Below are 25,778 nucleotides of genomic sequence, written 5' to 3' on the forward strand. Positions count from 1 at the left end.
GAGGGGGTGTTAACCCACTTTACAGATGAAGAGGCTCAGGTTTGCGGGGGTTGATGGCCTTGTGCACAGGCTGAGCTAACACATGCTGGAACCAGATTATACAGGACAGTCTGTTCGTCTCTGTGTGGGAGGAGGGGCAGGAACCACAAGGTCACTGGGAGGACCATCTTCAGACTGGACGCAGTGCTAGGAAGATCTGTGGAGCCTGACATCACGCAGCTCTGAACTGTGAATTGGAAATGTTTTCCGGACAAAGATGTGGCCGCCCCAGCCCCCACAAGTCCCGTACCCAAACCGTGGATTCGACCAGGCAAACACAGGGCTGAGGTCGAAATAGAAGCATGCGGAGGGAGGTGATAAGGCCATCATTCCAGCCCTCAGGTTGGAGGTGCCACGCACACACACACACATACACACGGAGAAGTCACAAGACAAGGGGAAGGTCACACACCCGGTGGGGGTACCAGCAGCTGAGCGCTGTGGCCAGAGGGCTCACGACCAGTGGACTGAACGGAATCTGCGTATCTGTCCATCTACTTTCAAATGACCAGTTTCCATTCATTCTATGCCTCACAGTTTTTTCCCTTTTAACATTTCTGAATATGAGCGACACTCATCTCTTTTCTTCCTTAATGGTCAGGATAGAATGGTGCATCTCGAGGTGGCTGGAACCTTAGATTTAACTCATTGATAGCAGCTGAACGTGAGGTTCAGTGATGTCACTAAGCCAACTCCCTTGTGTGGATGAGGGGCCTCCCTCCTCCTCCGCTCGTGCTCAGGAGAACCTGATGTGGTGAACATCCTAGCCCTGTCCTGACCCTGCCATGGGCACCAGACTCCTCTGCTGCGTGGCCCTCTGTCTCCTGGGGGCAGGTGAGTCCTCAGAAAACCGAGTGAGCGCATGTGTGTGAGCGTGAGGGATAAATACATGCAACGATTGCAGTCGATTTCCTCCTCGCCGTTCCCAACTTTGTCTCCACAGGTCACACAGGAGCTGGTGTCCTCCAGTCCCCCCGGCACAAGGTCACAAAGAGGGGCCGGGACGTGGACCTCAGGTGTGACCCAATTTCTGGTCATGCTGGCCTCTACTGGTACCGACAGGCCGTGGGGCGAGGCCCGGAGTTTCTCATTTCCTTCCGAAACAAGGACAAAGTAGACTCCTCGGGGATGCCCGGCAACGATCGGTTCCAGGTGGACAGGCCCGAGGGGTCCTACTCCATTCTGCAGATCCAGCGTGTGGAGCCGGGGGACTCAGCTGTGTACCTCTGTGCCAGCAGCCCTACCACAGTGGGGCACAGCCACCTCCTTCCTCTTCACCAACCTCATGTGCTTGCTTCTCGTAGTTCACAGAACCCCCGCACAAAGGAGTTGCCTGCTTCTTCTTCATCAGGGGCAACATGTGGATTTGGGACTTGGGCTCTTCTTCTGATAGTAAAATGTCAAGAAATAACCTTCAAAATACCAGAACATCTATTGGGTAATAATAATTTTGGCTCCTGTGCTTCTGGGATTCCTTCATACAGTTCAAGATTCTAGGGGCGCTGGGGTGGCTCGGTCAGTTAGGCATCCGACTCTTGATTTCAGCTCAGGTCATGTTCTCACAGTTCGTGAGTTCAAGCCCCGCACCGGCTCTGCGCTGACGGTGAGGAGCCTGCTTTGGATTCTTTCTCTTGCTCTCTCTCTCTCTCTGCCCCCTCCTCCACTAGCACTCTCTCTCTCTCTCAAAATAAATAAATAAACTTTTTAAAAACAGATTCTATAATTGGGATAGAATGTCAGAGCTTAGACTCAGGTATAGTGACATAGTCTTTTGTAAAACGATGAAGTTTCAGCACATTTATAATAAACTATTACTCAGTGTCACTAATTCAGGCCACGCTCTGCCCAGGGGTGGGCCAGCCAATATGGAACTCCGCTAAGGCCATATGTAGCTACCAGCCATAAAGATAAACACATTAGAATCCTTAGTAACTATTGCCACTGATATCATTTGTCCAGAACAACCGTCAGCCGCAACAATGCACATTAACATATGTTCCTATGTTCCTTTTTTATTTCTTGACGATTCTGTGTTTAATTTCTTTCTTCTCTAGTTTTTTTTTTAATAGAAGCCCAGCTTGGTTTTCATAAAATATAACTCCACTTGAGAAGGTGGTAAAAGGAAGTGATTCAGAGAAGATCTGAATGACAGTTTTATCAGCCATTTGGGACTCTGAGGTTTCCAAAGTAGCTTTGCCACATGATGCCCCCACCAGGGCTATCGGAGGGTTCCAGCTGGTGCACACATGCACATGCACCCACTCATGCACACTCATGCTCACCCATGCATGTGCACATGCACACATGTGCACATATGCACACACCCTGTGGGTTGCTCTGCCACTCTCTTAATGGTATCTTTTGATAAACAAAAAATTTTAATCAAAAATCATTCCATTTTGTATTCTGGTGTCCAGTTTAGGAAATCTTTGCCTACTTCAGAATGATCATGCTTTCTTATATTTTCTTCTAAATTCTTTCTATTTCATACCTTTTACATTTAGATCTGCAGCCCAACTGGGATTAATTCTTTGTGTATGAAATGGGGAAGGAGTCAGTATGTTTTTCCATATGTTTTTTCCAACTGACCCAATACTGTTTGTTGAAGAACACTTTCCTCACTACTCTGTAATACCGCTTTTGTCATAAATCAGTCATTGTATATGTGTGGGTCTGTTTTCTTACATCTCTAATCTGTTACGTTGGTCTGTTTTGTCGGTTCCTGCGCAAATAACACACTGTCTTGATTACTATAGCTTTATAATAGTGCTCGATATCTTGAGGTCTAATTTCTCAAGATTTGTTCCTTTTTAGTAAGAGTTCTTGACCACTCTTACCCTTGTGTAGTTTTCATACATGTTTAGAATAATCTTGCCAAATTCTTCAAGAGTAAATGCCTGCTAGGAATTATTTGCTTTTTGTTTCCAAGTAACTTAACTGAATCACAGAATAAAGCTAAGAATGCCATGGAAGTATAGAAACATCTAGCACCTAAAAATGTTAAATACACAATGTTTGGCATCTAATCAAAGATTATAGGAATGCAAAGGGGCAAGAAAATATGACCCATGATGGGGAGGAAAATCAGCGAACAGAAACAAACCCCCTTATGACAAATTGGTAGACAAAGATATTAAAACAGTTGGTATAACTATATCCTATGTGTTCAAAATTAAGTCAAAATCCAAATCAAATTTCTGGAGATAAAAATATATTTCTGTGATGAAAAACACAATCGATGGAATTAGTAGCAAATTAGACATGATGGAAGAGAAGATGAATGGTCTCGAAGGTGTAATCGTAAATGATTCATAATGAAATGGAGAGAGAAGGGAACTGGTGAGCTACCGGGAAACTTCAAGGAGTCCAATGCGTAATGACCCAAAGGCAAGGTTTTAAAAACGTAAATGTCTTTAAAGAACAATTGGGTGTATATGCCAAAATAATTCCAACGTGGGGGGAGTTATAATATATATGAAAGTAAAATACATGGTAACATACCATAAAGATAGGGAGGGAGAAAATGCATAATTGTCACATTATTGTCAGGTTTTCATAATCTATGTGAAGTGGTATAATAGCACTTGAATACTGTATACCACAACCCCTAGGGCCACTAAAATGACAAAACGTATAGCTAAAAAGGCAACAAAAACGATAAAATGGAATTATTATAAAAATGCCCAGTTAATAAACCATAAGAGACTCTTATTAAATACAGGGGACAAAGTGAGGGTTACTGGTGGGGTGTTGGGCTAAACAATGGGCATTGAGGAGGGCACTTGTTGGGCTGAGCACTGGGTATTCTTTGTAAGTGGTGAATCACTAGATTCTATTCCTGAAATCATTATTACACTATATGTTAACTAACTTGGATTTAAATAAAAAATAAAAACAAAAATAAAATAATTTTGAAAATGCTCAATTAATCTATAAGATGTTTAAAAAAGGATAAAGGAACAAAGAAGAGACAAGACTAATAAAAATAAATAGCAACATGATTGACATGATCATAACCAGATCAGTAATCACATCAAATCTAAATAGTCTAAAGGCCCTAATTAGAAAGAATAAATTGTGATATTGAATGAAAAAACCCATATGCTACCTTCCAGAAATGCACAATAAAGACTCAGAATGTAAAAAGTAAAAGGATAGAAAAGGTGTACCATGATAACACTAATCAAAAGAAAGCTGGAAAGCAATACTGATATCAGACAAAGTAAATTTAAGAGCACAGAGGATCCTCTGGAATAAAGCAGCTTCATATCATAATGACCAAGGGGCCATCTCTTAAGAGGACGTAACAACCATAAATGTTTATGCTCCTAAAAACAGAGCTTCAAAATCCTGAAGCAAATGGGTAGGGTTGCAGGTCCACAACTAAGACCATCATTGTAATACTTTTCAGTAACTGACTAAACAAGTTAACACACGCGCATGTCAGTAAGGTCAACGCTCTGAACCAACTTGACCGAACTGGCATTAATAGAATACTTCACACAACAGCAGCAGCAGAATATATCTTTTTTGCAAATGCACATGACCATGTACCCAGATGGACTATAGACTCTGGGCTTGAAATAAGTGTCAATATGTTTACAAGAATCTAAGTCATACAAATTATGTTCTCTGACCATGGGGCAAAGAGTGAAAGAAAAGGGAAACTATAAAGTGTTTATAAATTATAAAATACTAAAGTTGTCCTTGGGGGGACAATGGAAGGATAGGGAACCCTCCTGTACTCATTCTGAGGCCAGCGCTACTCTGATACCAAAATGAGACAAAAACACTGCAAGAAAACTACAGGCCCATATCCCTCATGATCACAGATTAACAATCCTTTTAAATTTTAGTATAAGGAATCCAACAATATCTAAGAAGGGTAACACTTCATGACCAAGTGGAGTTTGTCTCAGTAATGTGCAGTTGGCTAAACATTTAAAAAATTATCAATGGGGGATCCTGGGTGGCTTAGTTGGTTGAGTGCCTGACTCTTGATTTTGGCTCAGGTCATGATCCCAGGGTCATGGGATCAAGCCCTGCACAGGGCTCTGTGCTAAACATGGAGCCTTCTTACGATTGTCTCTCTCTCTCTCTGCCCCTCTCTAAAGTTTTCACTCTCTTTATCTCTCTAAAAAAAATAAATAAATAAAAATTAAGAAAACTATCATTGTGCTTTACCATATCAAATACTAAAAAAGGACAATCATCTGATCACCTCTATAGATATTCAAAAAATAGTTGAAAAATCCAACATCCATTGCTGATAAAGAGTCTTTGCAAATAAGGAGAATTAGAAACTTCCTTCCCCTAATAAAGGGTATGAATAAAAAGAAAACAATTACTGCTTTTGCAGGTAGACTATGATAAGTTAAAGATGCCTTCTGTGATCCCCAGACCAAACACTAAAAGTAGCACAGAGAGGAAAACAGTCTTTCCAACAAATGATGCTAGAGGCACTGTAAATCCACATGGAAAAAGGATGAATCTGAACACTCTTGTCACACCATAAATTCGGATTGGTAAACTAAGGCCCACAACCCAAACATGGCCTTTGCCTACCATTTTTTTTTAAACTTTTTTTTAATGTTTATTTATATTTGAAAGAGGGGCTTGAACTCAGGGACCGTGAGATCATGACCTGAGCCATAGTCAGACGCTCAACCAGCTGAGCCCCCAGGTGCCCTGTCTGCCTGCTTTTATGTGACCCCAAAGCCAATAATGGTCTCTGCATTTTTTTAATGGTTAAAAAGAATAAAAAGAGTGATATTTTGTGACAGACAATAATTCATGGAATTCATATTTCAGTATCCATAAGGCAAGTTTTGTTGGAGGACCAGCCATGCCCTTTCCTTTACAGATCGTCTCTGCCTGTTTTTGCAGTAAAGACGGTGGAGCTGAGTGGTGAGAACGGGGACCTTAGTGCACCACACTCACGCCATGTGCTCTCTGACCCCTTACAGAAAAAGCTTACTGGCCTTGCCGTAAAGGAAAATTATGATGAGCCGGGTCAATATCCTCAATGATCTCTACAGCTTCCGAACGATACAGCTTCTGAAAGAAAACATAGCACATTCGCTCCCTGACCCTGAAGTGGGCAGAGATTTCTTGAGGAGGACAAAAAAATGTTCTCTTCTTGAAAAAGTAAATTTTTCTTTATCAAAAAGTTAAAACTTCTGTTCATCAAAAGATATTAAGATAGATAGATGGCTATCTGAGAGAGGACAGGTATCCACAATGTATAGAATTCCTAGAAGCCAATAATATGAAAAGACAAGTCATTCAATTTTTAAAAAATAGCAAAAGATGTGAACAGGGTATTTAATATATATATATATATATACACACACACTATATATATATACACACTATATATATATATATACACACTATATATATATATATATACACACTATATATATATATATATACACACACACTATATATATACTATATATATATATATATATATACTCTACATATATACTCTCTCTATATATAGTATATATATATATATATATATATATATATATATACTATATATATATAGTATATATATATATACTCTCTCTCTATATATATATCGTATATATATATCATATATATATGTATATACATATATACGTATATATGTGTGTATATATATGTATATACGTATATATAGAGAGTATATATATATACTCTATATATAGAGAGAGTATATATATATACTATAGTATATATAGTGTATATATATACTCGAGAGAGAGAGAGAGAAAGTATATATATAGGCACTTCCCTCTTCATGGGATTGATGGGTTTATTTCCCCAGCTGCTTAGATTTTTTTGGCTGCTAGAACTCTACCGTCAGCCACTTGCAGGAATTCTCTTTGGTTAAAGACAGCACTTTGCCCAAAGTCCTATCCCTCTCCAGGGCAGCGGGCATCCAATGACTGGCTGGTATCCCCTTTCCTAGAACACTGACTGATGAGATTTAGAATACTTATTCTTTTCTTGGAAAAAGGTTTGCTTCATGCCTCCCACGTGGACACGTGCAAAGGGTGAGCTTGATACAGGTGAACGTCCAATCCCCCAGAGCTGTGCTGCCCTAGCGGATCCTGGGGCCCAATTCTGACAGTACGTGGCCTGCTTGGGCCACTTGGGGGCGCTGCGGGTCCACTGAGGGAGCCACTGACGGCAGCAGCTGGGAGAGGGAGGATTGAGGAGAAGCGTGGGCATCAGGAGATAGCGGGTGAATCGGAGTTAGTGCTGGCACGGGAAGGGCTGATCAGAATCTTCCCACGTGAACTGATGCCACAACAGGGAGCTACGAACCCCACGTTTCTTGGTGTAAAGGCATCTCTTGGAGCCTCCACTGGTGCAGTGTGACCGGTTTCAGGGAGGCAGCCTGCATAATCCAAGCCAGGTGCAGAGAGAGGAGCACAGAGGAAAACAGAGAAGCTGCGGGGGATGGCCACCTGGCCCGACCCTGCCCGGCCCGGCTTAGCACGGCCAGCACGCCTGCCCAGTAGGCCTCTGGACAAGACGGAGGGGGCCGTGCATCCGCTGAGCCCGTCCAGGCAGTGCAGGGTGCCTGCCGGAGCCTACACAAGGACAGTGACGTCAGAACAGTGACGTCACAGGCAAGCCCTCCAAACAGAGAAAAGGGAGGAGACCGGAGCCCTGAGTTAGGAAGATGGCGGGTCCTGTCCTGCCTGAGTCAGCCAGGGGCATCCAGCTGTTCTGCTGTGTGGCCCTCTGTCTCCTGGGGACAGGTGAGTCTTGAGCTCAGGTGGGACACCCCCTGAACTGCTGCTAGAATCTTCAGACTCCTTCCTGGGCCACGTTGTCAGCCGCTATCTCCTTCCTCCACAGGTCCAGCGGGTGCTGGAGTCACCCAGTCCCCCAGACACCTGGTCAAAGGCAGCGGAGGGAAGGCCGTCCTGAAATGCCGTCCTATGTCTGGACACAGAAGTGTGAGCTGGTACCAGCAGGCCCCGGGGCAGGGCCCCCAGTTCCTCATTGAGCTCTTCGACCAGGAGACGAGAGAGAAAGGAAACCTCCCCAGTCGCTTCTCCGTTGAACAGTTCAGTGACTACAGCTCCCAGCTGAACATGAGCTCCTTGGAGCTGGGAGACTCAGCCTCGTATCTGTGTGCCAGCAGCTTAGGCACAGCCCTGCAGCATGACTGGCTCTCCGTACTCAAACTTTCCTGTCCCAGCTGAGGATGTAAGAGGGAGAGGGGAAGGGGGCCTCAGCCAACTTCCAGGGATGCTTCCAGTTTTTTCCCAGCACTCTGCCTTGCTGAGCTCAGCCGGAGCAGTCCTGAACATTTTGGGGCCCAGATTCCGTGAATATTCTCACGGTCTCTAGCCAGTGTGAGGAGCTGCTGCGTTTGTGCTAGAGTGTCTGCGAACGATACGTGTTTTAATGCAAGATAGACGTTAGTGTGTCCGTTTCACAGATGAGGAAATTCTCCGGATGCCCTATTATAGATAAGAAAGAAACAGTAGCTCGTGGGCTTTCCAAAGATTTTGTATTTCAGATCTATGTCTCTGTGCCTCTGAAATCAACATTTCCCTAAAATTCCATGGCGGCTCCTGGGCCTTGGTCACTATGACGTAGCAGAGCACCGTGTCTTCCACTTCAGGACCAGCTGAGCCGTGGTGGGGAGGTCGCACGTCACGATGTGTGGTGACCGTGGCTATTGCCTCCCCCCTTCTAGGACTAGCTTCCAGACAGAGAATGTGTGTTTGTCCTGTGTTAGTCCTGTCTTAGTTCCACTAGAGTGGGGCCAGGGTATCCCTCAGTACAGGAGCTAAGTGACTAGGGGGCTCCCAGCCTATCAGAGGATTCAGCCAAGGAAACAAGAGCTCTCTGGGAATTTTAAGCAGAACGAGAGCTAACACGGGAGGAGTGCTTTTAAGCCATTGGGAGTTCTGGAAGGCGGGGAGGTCTCCGGAGGCTGCCGCTCGCTCCCACACCTAGCCCTTTCGGTCAGAAAAGCTGAAATTGCGACTTCTGCCCAGGGTTCTGCCCTGCAGAAACCAGAAAGTACGAGTGGGGCAGGGGCAGAGAGTGGGCGGAGAGAGAGAATCCCAAGCAGGCTACGTATGCACTTTCTGTGGAGAAAGTGCATCAGTGCATCCTGCATCAGTGCAGAGCTCGAACTCACGAATCGTGAGCTCATGACCTGAGCGGAGGCTGGCTGCTTAACCGACTGAGCCACCCAGGCGCCCCAAGGTGCCCTATACTTAAGTACATTATTTCAATTATTTTGCTTAAGACCCATGTGAGATAGAGACATTTACCCACATTGCAGGTGAAAATGCCGGTTGTTAGAGTTCAGGTGATTTGCTGAAGGAGGCACAGCACGCAGACGGCAGATGAGCACACAAGCCTAGGCCACGCCGACCCTACCGCTGCCCCTTCTGCATTCTGGTAGAGGGAGACATCTTCACGACTGGAACATTGGCCCAAAAGTGCCTTTCAGAAACACCGGCGCTGACACAGTCCTTGACTCGCCTTTCAGCTGGGAGGCTACCTGCCGAGGAGGACTTCGGATGCTTATTACTTTCTGTCTGTTCGTATTCTGACCTGCCTTGGACGGGCGACCTGGGAAAATATTTGGCTGGGTTTTCCCACTTGTAAACTGACGCCAATAATATGTGTCTTGCAGAGACTTTATGCAAGGAAAAAAATACAACAAATTCCCCAAGACAAAGTGTAGGTCCAAGAAGTCTTAGTTCCTCTGCTAACTCTGATAAATCTCTGGTCTGGCACAATTATTTATTGGGTGCAATTGTGGGATCATAAGGCAGGCACGGATTACTCTTGCCTGACTCACCTGTGTTCCAGACACAAAGTCATCTGAAACGTAAATACAGTCGTCGGAACATTATTATGTGAAATTCACTGCAAAAAGGTGCCACTTAAGGGAATGCAAGAATGAGGCCTATGGCAGCACTTGGCGTTTGATATTAAGTCTGATATGCAGGAAGCTATGGTGCTTCCAAAAAGCCGTGGCTTCGGTGGCCACACAAAAGGTCTGATAGAAGGGACAGTTTCGACAGTTTCCAGGGGTGCCCTGGTGGCTCAGTCGGCTAAGCGTCCAACTTCGGCTCCGGACGTGAGTTGGACCCCCACGTTGAGCTCTGTGCTGACAGCTCAGAGCCTGGAACCTGCTTCGCATCCTGTGTCTCCCTCTCTCTCTGTCTCTCTGCCCCTCCCCCACTTGTGCTCTGTCTCTGTCTCTCAAAAATGAATAAACGTTAAAAAAGAAAGGGACAGTTTCATTCAAGAGAGTCCGGTATGGTGGAGCCTGTAGTGCCTTCTGCCCCGCCTCTGATTTCAGCCTCCACTGCTGTGCACAGTACGTTCATGCAAGTCTGCCTCTGTTCACCTTGTACTGACGGCACCCCTCATACGCATCCCGGGATCCCTCTGCTTTCTGCCCCAAGGCCATCTGACATCACAGGAGCCCGCTTAGCCCGTACAGAAGGGCAGCCAGAGCCGCAGGGGTGCCGATACTCCTGAAGCAACACGAGCCCAGACATGAAAGCTCCAGTGTCCGCATTCAGGGGGAAAATTTAGGGAGGCATTTCATGGGCTTCTCAGAAGGTCCCAGTGCAATCCGTCTCCTCTTGCCCCAACACATCCTCAATATTGTACCTTTCTCCTGTTTCATCCTCCTGCTCTCTGACAGTGATGGAATGAAGTGACCATCACTAGACCTTTCCCTTTGGAAGAGACGGCCATTTTTCTTTCATTCATATTGCCATCCATCCGTTCAAAGTCTTATAGTAACATATAGGAATGAATCTTTTCCCAGTTCATTTCGGTTTATTTTGAACTCCCAACAGACTCATATGGGTCTCTGCTCCCTCGAAGCTCCAAAGCTATCAGAAACTGAATAGACTAGGGTTATGTTTATAGGAGGAGAGTCTGCCTGGACTTTCTTCATGAATTCAACAAATACTTATTGAATGCCAGTGCAAAGCAGATCCAGGTTTTATAGAGCCTAAACCTTATACATTTCAGGGTGCTCTTTGCAAAAGAGGATAGAAATTTTTATTTTAAGTCTTAGAAAGGTCCTGGGCAAATGAGAAGGGCCTGAAGTTATTCATCAACTTCACAGACAGCCCACCCTTGACTGTTCACCATGTGTATGAAGTGTTCCAGTGTTTGGGAAACACAAGTGCAAAACAAAACAAAAACACAGACAAAGCTTCGAGATGAGGTCTATATTTTTAGCAAATTTTGTGATGAATTCGTGACTCAATATTTAACTAATTTAAAAATAAATTTGAGAAGAAATATTCATGGTAAATGCTTAACTCCCTAAAGAAATTAGGTATCATTGAGAATACCGATATTCTGGGTGGACCATAATTTATCGTAAGAACAATCCTTAGATCTATGGGATTCCATGTACCCTACGCCCAAGAATGTGAGTCCTAATGGAAAAACTCCCCCTTTTTGCACTGACCTAGCCATGGGAAGTAGGTTTCTTTGCTGTGTGGTTCTTAGGCTAATGGGACTGAGTCCTGGGCATAGAGGGGAAAGTCCTTCCTGGGTTTGCCAGGCCCCAGCCACAAGCCTTTCTGTGTGGTACTACACAGCCTCCACCCGTGTCTGATTTCTTATTCCATGTCCTTTCTCGTTACTGTGTGACTGTAGGAATTACCCACCAAGAGTATGTAAGACATGCAGTCACAGAAATAGGGAAGCTTCACACCGACAAACAACTGACATACGAAATAACACTACGTACTGGTGTTGACTACCTATAAGTTTTACACTACAGCAAATTTAGGATCAATATTCACCCATGTGGTGGGTGCAAGACCTCCTGAATGGAGACAAAACATCAAGCAAGAGTGTGTACTGCTCGATGAGTATCTCATCCATGCGGCTAATGAGCTCCCTCTTTTTTTCAAAGAAAGCACAGCCATGGAACTGAAGTGGTCCAGTGCCCCGTGGCCTCCTCTGAAACAAAGGAGGAATCCTACTCATGACAGCACAAAGACCTAGATACAGATGGCAGGGCTCCCATCGATCAGTGATCTGTGAGACAACATAAAATAATTCTTCAAATTCCAACGACCCTGACCTTGATACTTTGGAAACTTTCCGGGCAGGGTTATTTTAAACAAAACAAAACCAAAAAACAAAACAAAAACAACAAAACAAAACAAACAAACAAACACCATAGGCTGACACCCAATTATCCAGAGTTAAGGCGAAGAGAAAGACTAGTGAAAGGTGTTTGGAGGCAAATTTTGAGGAGAAAAGTCACAAAAGTACCAAGAGCATTATAATACTATTTCTTAGTCTACAGAAATTGTATGAAAAATTGCTACAATATACAAGTAAGGAATTATATCATTATTCATAGAAGAACGAGTTTCCTTACTAAAAGGCAGAGGAAAAGCATATACACCTGTAAGACTTCTTCAAAAAGCACACTTACAAATCCTTCCCTTTCTGAGACATTCAACTTCGTATATGTTAATGATTTGCTCCTGTGGGGAAGGGGTGGGGCAGGGTAGCTCGGCAACTTGAGCATTTGTCAAGGACAGTGACGTCACGGAGTGACCGAGAACCCCAGTTCTATTTCCCCAAAACAAAACTGGGAGACGGGAGATCTTGCCCTCCACCAGAAATGGCCACCAGGCTCTTCTTTGGGGCTGTTCTTTGTCTCCTGTGGGCAGGTGAGTACGGGACGGCTCCATTCCCTGGAGTCCCCGACACCCAACACAAGCCTTCCTCCAGAGATGACTTCAGTCTGTATCACTCTCCTTTACAGGACCCATGGATGCTGAAATCACCCAGAACCCGAGATACAAGGTCACAGGGACAGGAAAGAGGGTGACTCTAAAATGTGACCAGACTGAGAACTATGATTATATGTACTGGTATCGACAAGACCCGGGGCACGGGCTGAAGCTGATCTACTATTCAAACGGTTTTGACAGCATTAACAGAGGAGATGTCCCCGATGGGTACACTGTCTCTAGAAAAAATATGGAGAATTTCCCCCTCGTACTGGAATCGGCCACTTCCTCCCAAACATCTGTGTACTTCTGTGCCAATAGTTACTCCACAGTGACACACAGCTGCCTCCTCTCTGCACATAAAGAGTGGTTAGAAGCACTGAGTTACCCTGAGCTCGCAAGGCCTGGCCCAGACCCCAGCATCCAGTGTTGCCGTCCATCCCTCGGCCAGTCTCACCCCGACGGGAAGTCACCCTAACATCCTTGGTTTGTTCTTTCTCTCTCCTGCTGGTCTCTCTTTCTGCTGGCAGAAAGAAAAATACACCTTGAGTTGAGGTACATGAAGAGTCTCTCGACAATCTCAGAGCCCCCACATTCCTCTCTCCCGCTACGGGTTTCAGGGACTTCCTCACTCTTTTCCCCACCCTCTACTACCCTTCAGCTTACAGTCATAGACCTTCACTCATATGGTCTCTGCTCCTGGCTGCCTTTCTTCTGTGAGGCGATAGATAGCACTACAAGGTCCTATAATGTCTGTCCTGCCCCTGCCTCTCCACCATCAGCTTGGACGATTTTCCCCCGGCTTTCTCTCTGCCCAGTCCACACTCATGTACATTCAGTTGTTTCCTCATACACGCCACGTTCTTCTCCACCGTAGGGATCTGTTTTTTACAGGCTATTTCTTCACGAAACATATGTCCCTCCCTCTTATTCCTGGATCTCGACTTCATCCCTCATATGAAAATATATTTCAGGTCTACTTTTAACTACGAAAAGTAAGACTTAAATTTTACTAGAAGAGATTAAGAAAGACATTTTTAGGCATTTATTTGAGGAAAGATCTTTTTTTTTTTAAGTGGAGACACAAAAGAACACAAGCCACAAAGAAAACTATAATTTCAGTTGCATTAAATTAAACTCTTTTCCATCAAAAAACACCATAAAAATGAAAAGGTAAGGCACAGCCTGGGAAAAGACCGGAGAAGTACAAACAAATGATGAGGAATCCATATGACAGACACCATTCCCGCTCCCCAGTGATTCCCAGCCTCACCACTGGGATTCCCGGCCTCACTTGCACTTGAGGGGCTGGGGACCTACAACCATGTTCTGAACAAGGAGATGTGTATAAAAATGCCTTAAGTCAATTCCAGGGCTTGCCTTGTAAAATATCCTGCGGCTCTGTGTTGGGAGTCTCCAAGTATACACCCATGTTTGGAGATTCACTAAGAGGATTCACAAGAGCTGTATGTAGTTGTAGTCAAGGCTAAGAGTTATTGGTGACACAGTAAATAGTCAGTGGCAGATCACAAGGGGAAAAGACACAGGCAGAGTTTGAAGGAATCCACAGGCAAATTTTCTTATGCTCTCTTCCTCCTTGGAGAGGTCACACAGAGCCCACACTTTCCCCCAACAAAAAGGCAGTAATGTTTCTGCCACAGGAGCCCCTTAGGGACTTGATACCCAAGTTTGTTTGTTTGTTTGCTTGCTTACTGTCTTTTTTAATCTTAAAAAACATTTTTTTGAGAGTGCACACACATGCTCATGAGCAGGGGAGGGACAGAGAGAGAGAGAGAGAGAGAGAGAGAGAGAGAATCTCAGGAAGGCTCCACCCCTATCGCAGAACCTGAGGAGGGGCTCAATCCCAGGACCTTGGGATCATGACCTGAGCTGAAATCAAGAGTTGGATGCCTAACCAACTGAGCTACCCAGGTTCTCCCGCCCAAGTTTTTATTGGGGGCTGTTTATATAGGCACCTACTGCCCACCACATACTAAAAATGTGGTTTCCCAGAAGTTTATGGTGTTCAGCATAAACTGTGTGTTTCCATTAACAGTCTAGGCATCCTTCTCAGCTGGGAAAAGTTGGTATCAGTACAGATAACTGTCTACCTACTAAGTTCCCGGATGCCAGCCAAAGGCCCATCTTATAAGGCTTTCTGAGCATGACCGTCTCAGGCTGTGTTAACTGCTTTCTGCGCAGTTCTTCGTGTCTCTTTCCCATGCCATGGTGAACTTGAAAGGTACAAGTTATCGATTGTCTAATGATAATATTAGAAGCAGTTTGGCTCACTCGATCATAATTTGGTGGACAATCACTGAAGAAAGCTGCTCATGGCACACTGGGCTTTATAGTCATGGGAAATAGAACTTCATAGAGTTAAACAACTGAAATGTTAGGATCTCTTTCGTTTTCTGTAGCATAGTTGACTTTGTCTAATAGTATCCAGAAGGAATAAAGAATTCTTATTACTTAATAAAAAAGAAAACCCAATAAAAATGGCAATACTTAATCTAGGTAATTCGCGGGGGCACCCAGGTGGCTCAGTTGGTTGAGTGTCCAACTCTTGATTTCAGCTCAGGTCGTGATCTCATGGTTTGTGAGACTGAGCCCCATGTCAGGCTCTGTGTTGACAGCATGGAGCCTGCTTGGGATCCTCTCTCTCCCTCGCTCTCTGCCCCTCCCCCATTCCTGTGCATGAATGTGCATGCTCTCTCTCTCTCTCTCTCTCAAAATAAACTTTGAAAAAAATCTAGGTAATTCACAGAAGAGTAAACATGAATTACCACTAAACATGTGGATAGATTCTCAACCTTGCCTAGAATCAAAGTATCGCAAACTGAAATAAGTTATGACTTCAAACTTATCAGACTGGAAAATTTTTAAAAGACTAACAGTCTTAAATTCAAGTAAAAATATAGATTAGTGGAAACCCTCTTACACTACACTAGATGCGTTCACAATATTGTGCAACCACTACCACTATATTTTTCCAAAACTTTTTATCACCTCAAACAGAAACTCTGTACTCATTAAGCAATAGCTACCCATTCACTTCTCCCTCCTACCAAGCCCTAGTAACCTCTAATCTAGTTTCTGTCTGTATGAATTTGCTTGTTCTAGATAGTTCATATAATGTGGAAACATACAATATCCTTCCTTTCGTGTTTGGCTTTTTTCATTCAGCATAACGCTTTCAAGGTTTGTCCATGTTGTATCAGAACTTCATTTCTTTTTACGGCCAAATAATATTCCGGTGTATGGATAGACCACATTTGTATATCCACTCATCAGCTGATGGATATTTGGAGTGTTTCCACCTTTTGGCTATTGTGAGTGATTCTGCAATGAACGTTGGCCTACGAGTATCTGTTGGAATTCCTGTTTTTGATTCTTTGGGGCATACACCTAGAGGTAGAATTTCTGGGTTATATGGTCATTTTATGTTTAACTTTTTGAGTAACTGACAAGCTGTTTTTCTCAGTAACTGTACCATTTACATTCTCATCAGCAACGTACAAGTGTTCCAATTTCTCTACATACTCACCAACACTTGTTTTTCTCTTTCTCCCCATCCTCGTCCTCCTCCTCTCCTTCCACAGCCATCCTAGTAGGTGAGAAGCAGAATCTCACTGTGGTTTTGATTTGCATTTCCCTGATGACTAAGGCATCTTTTCATGTACTTATTGGCCATTTGTAAATCTTTGGAAGTGATGTCTTTTTTGTCTGGTTGTCTTTCATTTCAGAGTTTCTTTTTGTCTTTATATGTTAGCACTTTTACTGTGATGAGGCTAAATGAGATTGACGATGAAGTTCACTTGGGAGATTTGTTCCCAATGTTTTTAGTGCACGTGGTACTTCTGAAATATTTGTAGTATACTGTGGAAGACACAGAAGAGTAAATTTACTGATATTGTGGGAAACCAGGATTCCTACTAAGAGAAGGGAGCTATAATGAAAAAAAAAAAACAAAAAAACAGGGAAAGATGAGGAAGAAATCTGTTCTGATTTGAATTGGAGGTATTGGTATGAACTTACGATTTTTTTTTTTTTAATTTATTTTTGGGACAGAGAGAGACAGAGCATGAACAGGGGAGGGGCAGAGAGAGAGGGAGACACAGAATCGGAAACAGGCTCCAGGCTCCGAGCCATCAGCCCAGAGCCTGACGCGGGGCTTGAACTCACGGACCGCGAGATCGTGACCTGGCTGAAGTCGGACGCTTAACCGACTGCGCCACCCAGGCGCCCCATGAACTTACGATTTTATTTTTTATGTTTATTTTTGAGAGAGACAGCACGAGCAGGGGAAGGGCAGAGAGAGGTGGGGACAGAGGATTCAAAGCAGACTCTGCACTTAGAATAGAGAGCCCAATGAGGGGTTTGAACTCACAAACTGTGAGATCGTGACCTGAGCCACCCAGGTGCCCCCGGTATGAACTTATGATTTTAAAGATGATATAGTTCCTGAAGCGCCTGGGCGGCTCAGTCAGTTAAGCACCAACTTCAGTTCAAGTCATGATCTCTCAGTTTGTGAGTTCGACCCCCTGTGGGCCTTGCTGCTGTCAGTGCAGAACCTGTTTTGGATCCTCTCTCTCTCTCTCTCTCTCTCTCTCTCTCTCTGCCTCTTCCCCTGCTCACACTCTCTCTCTCAAAAATAAAATAAACATTAAAAAAAAAGATGATATAGTTCCTAATTCTATCCATGGAAGGGTCTAGGAAACAACTCAAAAGCCAACTGGCTAATTGTTTTATTTTCCTCGTGGTTGTGCTTCCAGCACCAATGAGCAACACTGTTGCCAAATATTTGATCTCTAAATGTTATTCCCCAATAGGAAGAACAGAGCTGAAATTGATTCTTCCAGATCCAGGGCAGGAAAAGTACCGGGAGCATCATCTACAGATCATCTATAGTGTGTACTTGCCAAGATATTTAACAATAGATAGATATTTAACAATATCTAACAATGGAGGAATTCTGATTGTGGATCATTTTACCAGTCAGCTGGCCTGGACTCTTCAAAATCTCAAGGTCATAAAAAACAAAAAAGTTGAGGACAGACATGCCTATTTTAAAAGTGACTAAAGGGGCGCCTGGGTGGCGCAGTCGGTTAAGCGTCCGACTTCAGCCAGGTCACGGTCTCGCGGTCCTTGAGTTCGAGCCCCGCGTCGGGCTCTGGGCTGATGGCTCGGAGCCTGGAGCCTGTTTCCGATTCTGTGTCTCCCTCTCTCTGCCCCTCCCCCGTTCGTGCTCTGTCTGTCTCTCTCTTTCCCAAAAATAAAAAAAAAAAAAAAAAAAAAAAAAAGAGTAAAAGTGACTAAAGAGACCTGGCAATCAAGTGAAATAACTGATCTTTGATTTTTGTCCCAGGAAAAAAGTCAAAATCTATAAAATAGGACACTTTGGGGACAGCTAGAGAAAGCTGAATGTGAAGTGTATATTAGATAATGATATTATGTGAATGTTAACTGTTTTAATTGTAATGATGGCATTTGTGATTATGTAGGACGATGCCATCTTTTTATAGGAGAGGCCAATTGAATTATTAAGGATAAAATGTTCCGGAAGTTAAAGGTAAAATATATACAAAGAGATAAAACGAATGTTACAACATGTCAACAACTGGTATTGTTGTTCCATTTATTATTCTGTTTGTTTTACTATTCTTTCAACTTTCCCACAGGTGAAAAGTGGGAGGAAAAATCTTAAGATCCCATAATATTGGCATTATTTTAGTGTGATGGTAGGTATTTATTATATTCCTTGATTTATGTATTTATTTGGGGGGGAGATAGGGGGAGAGAGGGAGAGAGAGAATCCCCAAGCAGGCGCCTCACCGTCAGCACAGAGCCTGATGTAGGGCTTGATCTCATGAACCGTGAGATCATGACCTGAGCTGAAACCAGGAGTCAGACGCTTAGCTGACTGAGCCACCTGGGCGCCCCATATTCATTTTTAATCTCTATTATATCCTATAGTGACCATAAAATAAAAGTGTAAGAGAAGACCTCTTACAGCCCTATAGCGCACTTTCCCCACAGGAGACAGGCTATGATTGAAAAGACGTCCTGAAAGACAAGACAGTTCATAGTTTGAGGACAAACAGCTCTATGTCTCTGAGATGAGCACAAAATTTAGCCAGTGGTAAATGCCAAGAGGCCTTTCAGCAAATGTATAGGCTTCTCTGTGCCAAGGGAGTCCAAGCATCCTGAAGGTTAGTGAAAAACTCACAAAGTGGGAAGTTCATTGACTGTAGACCGAAGAAAAGAAGCGTGTCCCCAACTTGTGGTTGAACAGCACGCATCTGCCTAATATGGGAGGGACAAGAGAATCAGATGGAACTGGAAGGATTTACCCTCATGAGAAGTGTCCCTCACAAATGCTGTCCCTCATGAACACTGTCACCTCATGAGCACCATCCAATACTAGCCTGATTCTAGTGCAGGTGGTGTAGTTACACTAGGCTCCCTGAGCCGTGGATGAAGGACCTCAGACCAGCGGCCCTGAACCAGCGGTGGTCAGGACCCACATCGAGGGTTGGATGGAGAAGTTTCCCAGACGTAAGATCACAGAAAAAAAGACAGGCTGTCGCTTTGTGGTATGATCCTATTTCTGGCCACAGAACCCTTTACTGGTATTGACAGACCTTGGGACAGGGCCTGGAGCTCCTGATTCAGTTTGGGGATGAGGCCATGTTAGATGATTCACAGTTGCCTGAGAATCGATTTTCTACAGAGAGGCCCAAAGAAATAGACTTTATTCTCGAGATCTGGCCTCCGAGCTGGGCTTCTCGGCTGTGTATTTCTGTGCCAGCACCTTGGCCATGGCATCACAGAGGCCCTTCCCTTCTGTGCACAAAACATTATGATTCTTCTCTCTATTCAGCTCCTGGAGGCTCTGAACAGAGGCCTTGCCTTATTCCTCATTATGCAAGGGATAGAAGCAGCTTTGCAGAGATAAGTTATGATTCATATAAAGGGAAGACATGGCTTATTTGAGACATAAGGACTGAAAATGTTGTGCGAAAATAATTATGACTCAGGGTTCAGAAGCACCTCTTGGTGACAACTCAAGGATCCCAAACTAAAAGTGACTAGTCACACACTCAGCCACCAGGGGCCAGTGATGACTGTTCCCCTATAAAATATGTAATCACCAAACACGTACAATAAACTTTAATAATACAGATGGCGGGTCTTCGAGAGGAGTGAGTAGCAGGCTCTCCCTCTGTGGTTCTTAAAACCGTCTAAATGATTCGAATTGCTCTCCAGCTTCTCCTCTGCTGTGGGAAGTTTTCTGCATCGAAGTCTCAACGCAGCGTGTGCTTGGAAAGCATCTTTTTCCTGTTTTCCTGATGTTGTTAATGATGATGGTAATGATGATGATTTCAGCTGTTCTTTTCAGCCCTTTCCCAACTTGAAACGAACACACACAAATGGATATCCTGGCATCTGGTCCCAAATCTTAGCTCTAAAACGGATTCTTTCTCCAGAGTGCTGTAACTTTTCAAAGTGACCAACACAGTTCAGCACTGTGCCCAGGCTTGAGCCAGTCAGCTCAGGGGCTTTGAGGGCATTGCCAGCTGTCTGCCTTAGTACATTAAAATAGCTCCGCCGTGCATTCAATATTCCTTAGTGAGAATTTCTGAAACAGTTGCCCACTTACACCCTCTGATGAACTCTCTCATTAATGCCCTTTGTGTTGAGATTCATATCCTCTACTACAAATTCTGCTGGATTCTCTAAGATAGTACTGGATAGCTTTCTGAACCATTGGTTGGAACTGTCGGGAAAGCAGTTAATTGAGATTTCCCTGAAATTCCCTGCCCCTCAGCCCCTGCTGGCTTCCCTTCCTTCTTTATCCAACCAAGAGGCAACTCATCAGTTATGTCCGTTTAACTGCTGCATATCCCTTCACCTCCTCTGCCTATATCACCTCCTCTGCCCGTATCACCTCCTCTGCCCGTATCTTCATCCAATTTACGTGGCTGAGAAAACCTCAGTCATTGATGAATGCCGCTATCCACCATATCCTTGCCAGAATTTTTATTTGGTTCTTTTTCTAGTCTGCTGTTTTATATATTTGTATTTATAAATTTATTGTCTATATATTTATGTATATTTATATTATAAATATTTAATATATCAACTTATTTATATATAAAAGTGTGTAAATCATATATATATATAGTTACCATATAGTGTTATATTTGTTTCAGGCATACAACAGTGATTCAACAATTCTACACACTACTCAGTGCTTATCTTAATAAGTGTACTCTCACTACCCTCCACCTCTTTCACCCACCGCCCCACCCACCTCCTCTCTGGTGACCGCCAGGTTGTTCTCTATATTTGAGAGTCTGGTTTTTTGTTGGTCTCTTCTTTTCTTTGTTCGTTTGCTATATTTTATGGTTACGATTACCCTAATAACATGTCTTTTGTCTCCTCACACCTGGGAAATCTAGTTGCTCCAGAGTCTGCCTGATAATTTTCACATCTAACGTCTTTGTCGGGCTGTTTTTGTTGATTTTTTCTGCTGCTTCCCAAGCCATGATGTTTGTATTTTTCCTTATGAACCTGATTCTCTTTGGCTCTGTGCCAGACACTAGATTTGTAGAAATAAATTCTTGTCTAGGATGGATGGATCTTCCTCCAGAGAGAATTTCATTTTGCTTCTGCCCATTGCATGTGGGTATAAACAACCTGGGGCTGCTGATTCAGAAGTCGAGGCCCGAGGTGGCCTGGATCACCTAGAGAACAGATTCCTCTCTCGCTCATCTTTACATTGACTCTGTTAATGTTCCACATTTGATACATTCTGGACTTTGACTTCTCCTGGCCTGTGAGTCAGCTTCGTGAGTCCTGAGTGAGGGTAGGCAAGTGACCCCAGAGGCAAAGAAGTTATTATGTTCTCCTCTTCAGCTGTTCACTTTCTGCAAGGCTCCAGCCTTGTGTCTCTCACTATATTGGGGGGACATTAATTAACTGAGGTTTTTGATATTGTTATTTGTCTCATCTGTTTAGATAACAACAGAAGGATTGATTTGAGCGCTCTTACTTGTAATTACAGGATTGAGGTCAAGGAATTTCAAATAAAAATTCATTCATGTTAGATTCTCAGTCTGTAATTTCTTTGTATTTGACTTACGTGGCATAGAGATGTAACACTTAAACTTTAATTTCAATCAGAGAATTTTTTAAGAACTTAAAGAGTATTGGGGCACCTGGGTGGCTCAGTCAGTTAAGCATCTGACTTCTGCTCGGGTCATGATCTCATAGTTCGTGGGTTCGTGCCCTGCGTCAGGCTCTGTGCTGACAGCTCAGAGCCTGGAGCCTGTTTCAGATTCTGTGTCTCCCTCTCTATCTCTCTGCCCCTCCCCTGCTCACGCTCTGTCTCTGTCTCAAAAATAAATACACATTAAAAAAAATTTTTTAAGAAAAAAGAACTTAAAGAGTATTTACAATCAAGTTGAGACATTTGGTTTTTGTCATTTTATTATTGGAGTATTTTTATGTTCTTTTTTACTTTTATCGCATAATCTCTGACATGCCTTTGAACCATGTGGCAGGATGGAAAACAAAATAGGGAGTGAATATTTAGATTTGGTCAGACAGCACAAAGTGGACTTGGAATTCATTTAACTGAGGTGCTGTCGTGACACTTTTGAGCTGTTTTTTCATGAGTACTCCCAGGAGCAGTGGTTGGAATTGAGAGAATAACTGATAAGTGACTCTGTCTTCCCCACTTAAACCAGTCTCCTGGGACAACACTTTATTCCACATTCCCCATTTTGGGACGCTTCCCTAAAGTAATTCTCCCATTCTAATCTTCCTATTCCTTACCAAGCTTTCTCTATGGGAAGGGAAATGAATGATCTTGTTTAATTTCCTCATCTTTCTTTAGTCTCTCTTCATCTTTGTGGCTTCCTCCTAGTACCTAGGGAAGAGATCAATTCCTTGGTGGTTTCTCAACATGCACTAAGATTAGTGGAGAACTTTCTTTTCCATACACGGTAGCCTGCAGTGTGGAGGGGAGAGAAAATGGGTTAAATTCTGATTCTGTATACTGCTAGCCAGCCCATTGGGTTTCACATCTGAGTCCCATTATTTACCAAATCAGAAAAGGCATTATCATCTCCACCTGTGTGACTCCAGTGTCTAACTCTCAGGTGGTTATAAGACTATATTATTTGTTGACCCTCTAAGGCAAGCAAATGAGAACACCCATACTCCCTGTACTCAGTGACACAAAGCACAACTCCCCTTACGTCCTGGCAAGAGAGCACATCGGTGCTGTTTCCGTCCATTGGCCACTAGGAGGCACTGTGGCTTCGCTGTCATCTAGAGTCTGGAGGGGCTGAACAAGCTCCCTGGAAGGAGGGGGCTTAAGAGTTAAACCAGGGGGCTGGGTTTAGATTCAGGGAGCTGCAGATGCCCTGAATGCTGGCTAAGAATGAAGTAACTAGAGACCAAGACTTCTTCCTCTATTTTGTGGAGATGACTTTTGCTCTGAATTGGGCTCTGAACAGAAAGCATGCCTGCAGTGGTTTGCTGACGATGTGGCGGCTCACAGAGCTGGGGGTGGTGAGGCTTGCATGTTCTGGGCTCTGGGAAAAGCTGAGTGTCAGAGGAGTCTTAGCGAGCCTGACCCAAACCAGCCCCGGCCAGCCCACCTGCTCTGTGGTTCTGCAGAGGATAAAGCAGGGAGACCTGCAGGTGCTACTTTGTACCACATCAGAGGGACCCGCGCCCCATGGAGCTGGCAGTCACAGGGACGCCACCAGCAGATCCACTTTTCAAGCAGGGACTGGGGTGGGCCAGAACAACAGAATTTCTCCCCAGCGTCTTTCGTTCTCACCAGGAAGAGGCCACAATGTAGTGCTGACTTTGCCATTTGCCCCAGACTCCCATGTGTCCCTTGAAAGCAAATGATGTCTGGGGATGAGAGATAAGAAGGCTTTGCCTGGACTTCCCTCGGCCTGATTTCAAGTTCTTTCTGTGTGATTGTGTGTCAGTCTCTCCCCTGCCCGTATCTTGTATCCAGCCACTGCCTCTTCTGCCCAAGGCTCATGGACACTGTAATGTATTCCATTCCTAGGCTGCTCTAACAAACGACCACACATTTTGTGGCTTGAAAGAATAAAGATTCATTATCGTACAGTTTTGAAAGTCAGAAGTCCAAAATGGATTTAACTGGGTTAAAATCAAGGAGTCAGCAGGGTTCTAGAGGCTCTAGAGACACTCTGTTCCCTTGCCTATTTCAGCCTCTAAGCCACTGCCATTCCTTGGCTCATAGCCACTTTCCATCTTTTAAGCCAGCGATGACCGGTCGAGTCTGTTCTCACACTACATCACCCTGATCTGACTCCTTCTTCCTCTTGTTGGGACCCTTGTGATTCTGTTGGGCACACCTGAAAATTTCCATATACACTCCCAAGAATAATATTTAAATAAACTCTAGAGAATTTTATTTGCAAGTCTTGAAGAACAAGAAAATCCTTCACTTATTTCATGGTGGGCAGACAGCAATACGGGAGATTCTATCCTATGGGCTTTGAGAATTTAATAGAGCTCAAGGATGAATAAACTCAGTTTTTCACTGCAAATAAGAGCTTTCAAATTCAATCAGTTCTGGGAGCATCAATTCAGCCCCTGGAGCCCTAACCATGCAGTTAGTATTCTTGTTCTTCCTGGGGAGCTCAGAGCCCAGCTCCTAACTGATGGATGGTTTTGAGCGTGTGTGTATATATATCCTGGTCATATGACCAGGAGCCTTTAGCCACCAGTGAGGGGAATATGAGAGTTTGCAGAGAAGCTAGCTTGCAGGGAGACCATGCAGTTATCTTTAAATACGTGGAGTGTAGGTTCAAATGGGAATAGTTGGCAGACTCTAATGAAGACATTGTATAGAGAGGGCATTATGAATTGATAGTTTCAAAACAAACCTGTGAGTAGCTTCTGGATGTGTGAATCTGTCTCTCACATCGATCGTAACTGGGTCCAGGTATATCCGATTCACTTCAAGCGAGCTTCTGACTTGGAGGGGGGGTGGCTTATTTAGTGATGTCACTGACAGACACATCTTGTGGAGATAGATTGTCCCCAAACTCACTGCTCTGCTCATGCTCACAAGGGCCCTGGTCTGGGCTGTTCCACATGTGTTTGTCACCCTGCCATGAGCATTCCGGCCATCTGTCTCCTTGGGGTCTTTTGTCTCCTAGGGGTCGGTGAGTCCCCAGAAAATTTAGCATCCTCATTCTGGGTTTCTCTGTTGTGACTCCAATATTTTTCTTATTCTGTGCCCTTCCACAGAGCCCACAGATGCTGGAGTCACCCAGACACCCAGGCACAAGGTGACAACGAAGGGACAAACAGTAACTCTGAGATGTGAGCCTATTTCAGGCCATGCTTCCCTTTACTGGTACAGACAGACCTCAGGGCAAGGACTGAAGCAGCTGGTTTACTTCAACAATCAAGTTTCTATAGATGACTCGGGAATGCCCAGCGACCGCTTCTCAGCCAAGATGCCTGAGAAATCATCCTCCACCCTGGAGATCCAACGCACAGAACCCGGAGACTCGGCCACATACCTGTGTGCCAGCAGTTTAGACACAGTGCTGTAGAGTCGTCCCCAAACTGTGCAGAAACCCTCGCTTCCCCTTCTCCCTCCTGAGTAAAGGTCTTTCCTGCTCCTCCTTCACAAAAGAAATGAGTGGGTTTGAGGCACGACAAGGACAGAAAGTGATAAGGTATCAACGTAGAAAATCTTACGTAGGAAATGACATAGGAAATGGGTTTCAGGGATTCCTCTCAAATTGTGAGCTCAAAACTCACCACACATGTAAGATACACTTTAATTACCTGCCCGGTAGACTTCCCTGCCTTCCTGCCTTGGCCATCCCCATCTGAATGGTGGGCACTCCTGCCAATGGGTGTCTTCAGAGCTACTCAGTCTTCTTCATTCTTTTCTAGAATTTTGCC

At 44.2% G+C, this 25,778-nt stretch overlaps 3 gene segments (V, D, J or C); all 3 read left to right on the forward strand.

Annotated features, from left to right (window-relative positions):
• Positions 1 to 731: 731 nt before the first annotated feature.
• LOC122213224 lies at positions 732 to 6,068 on the forward strand. The segment is given in 4 exon segments: positions 732 to 873; positions 983 to 1,287; positions 5,399 to 5,453; positions 5,926 to 6,068. Coding segments are annotated over 4 exon segments (552 nt in total).
• Positions 6,069 to 7,700: 1,632 nt separating this feature from the next.
• Positions 7,701 to 10,089, forward strand: LOC122212916. The segment is given in 3 exon segments: positions 7,701 to 7,796; positions 7,897 to 8,250; positions 9,344 to 10,089. Coding segments are annotated over 2 exon segments (429 nt in total).
• Positions 10,090 to 10,332: 243 nt separating this feature from the next.
• Positions 10,333 to 25,420, forward strand: LOC122213225. The segment is given in 3 exon segments: positions 10,333 to 10,393; positions 12,830 to 13,025; positions 25,225 to 25,420. Coding segments are annotated over 3 exon segments (453 nt in total).
• The last annotated feature ends 358 nt before the right edge of the window (positions 25,421 to 25,778 follow it).

The sequence above is a fragment of the Panthera leo genome, chromosome A2, assembly GCF_018350215.1.
Source record: "Panthera leo isolate Ple1 chromosome A2, P.leo_Ple1_pat1.1, whole genome shotgun sequence".
Classification (NCBI taxonomy): Eukaryota; Metazoa; Chordata; class Mammalia; order Carnivora; family Felidae; genus Panthera; species Panthera leo.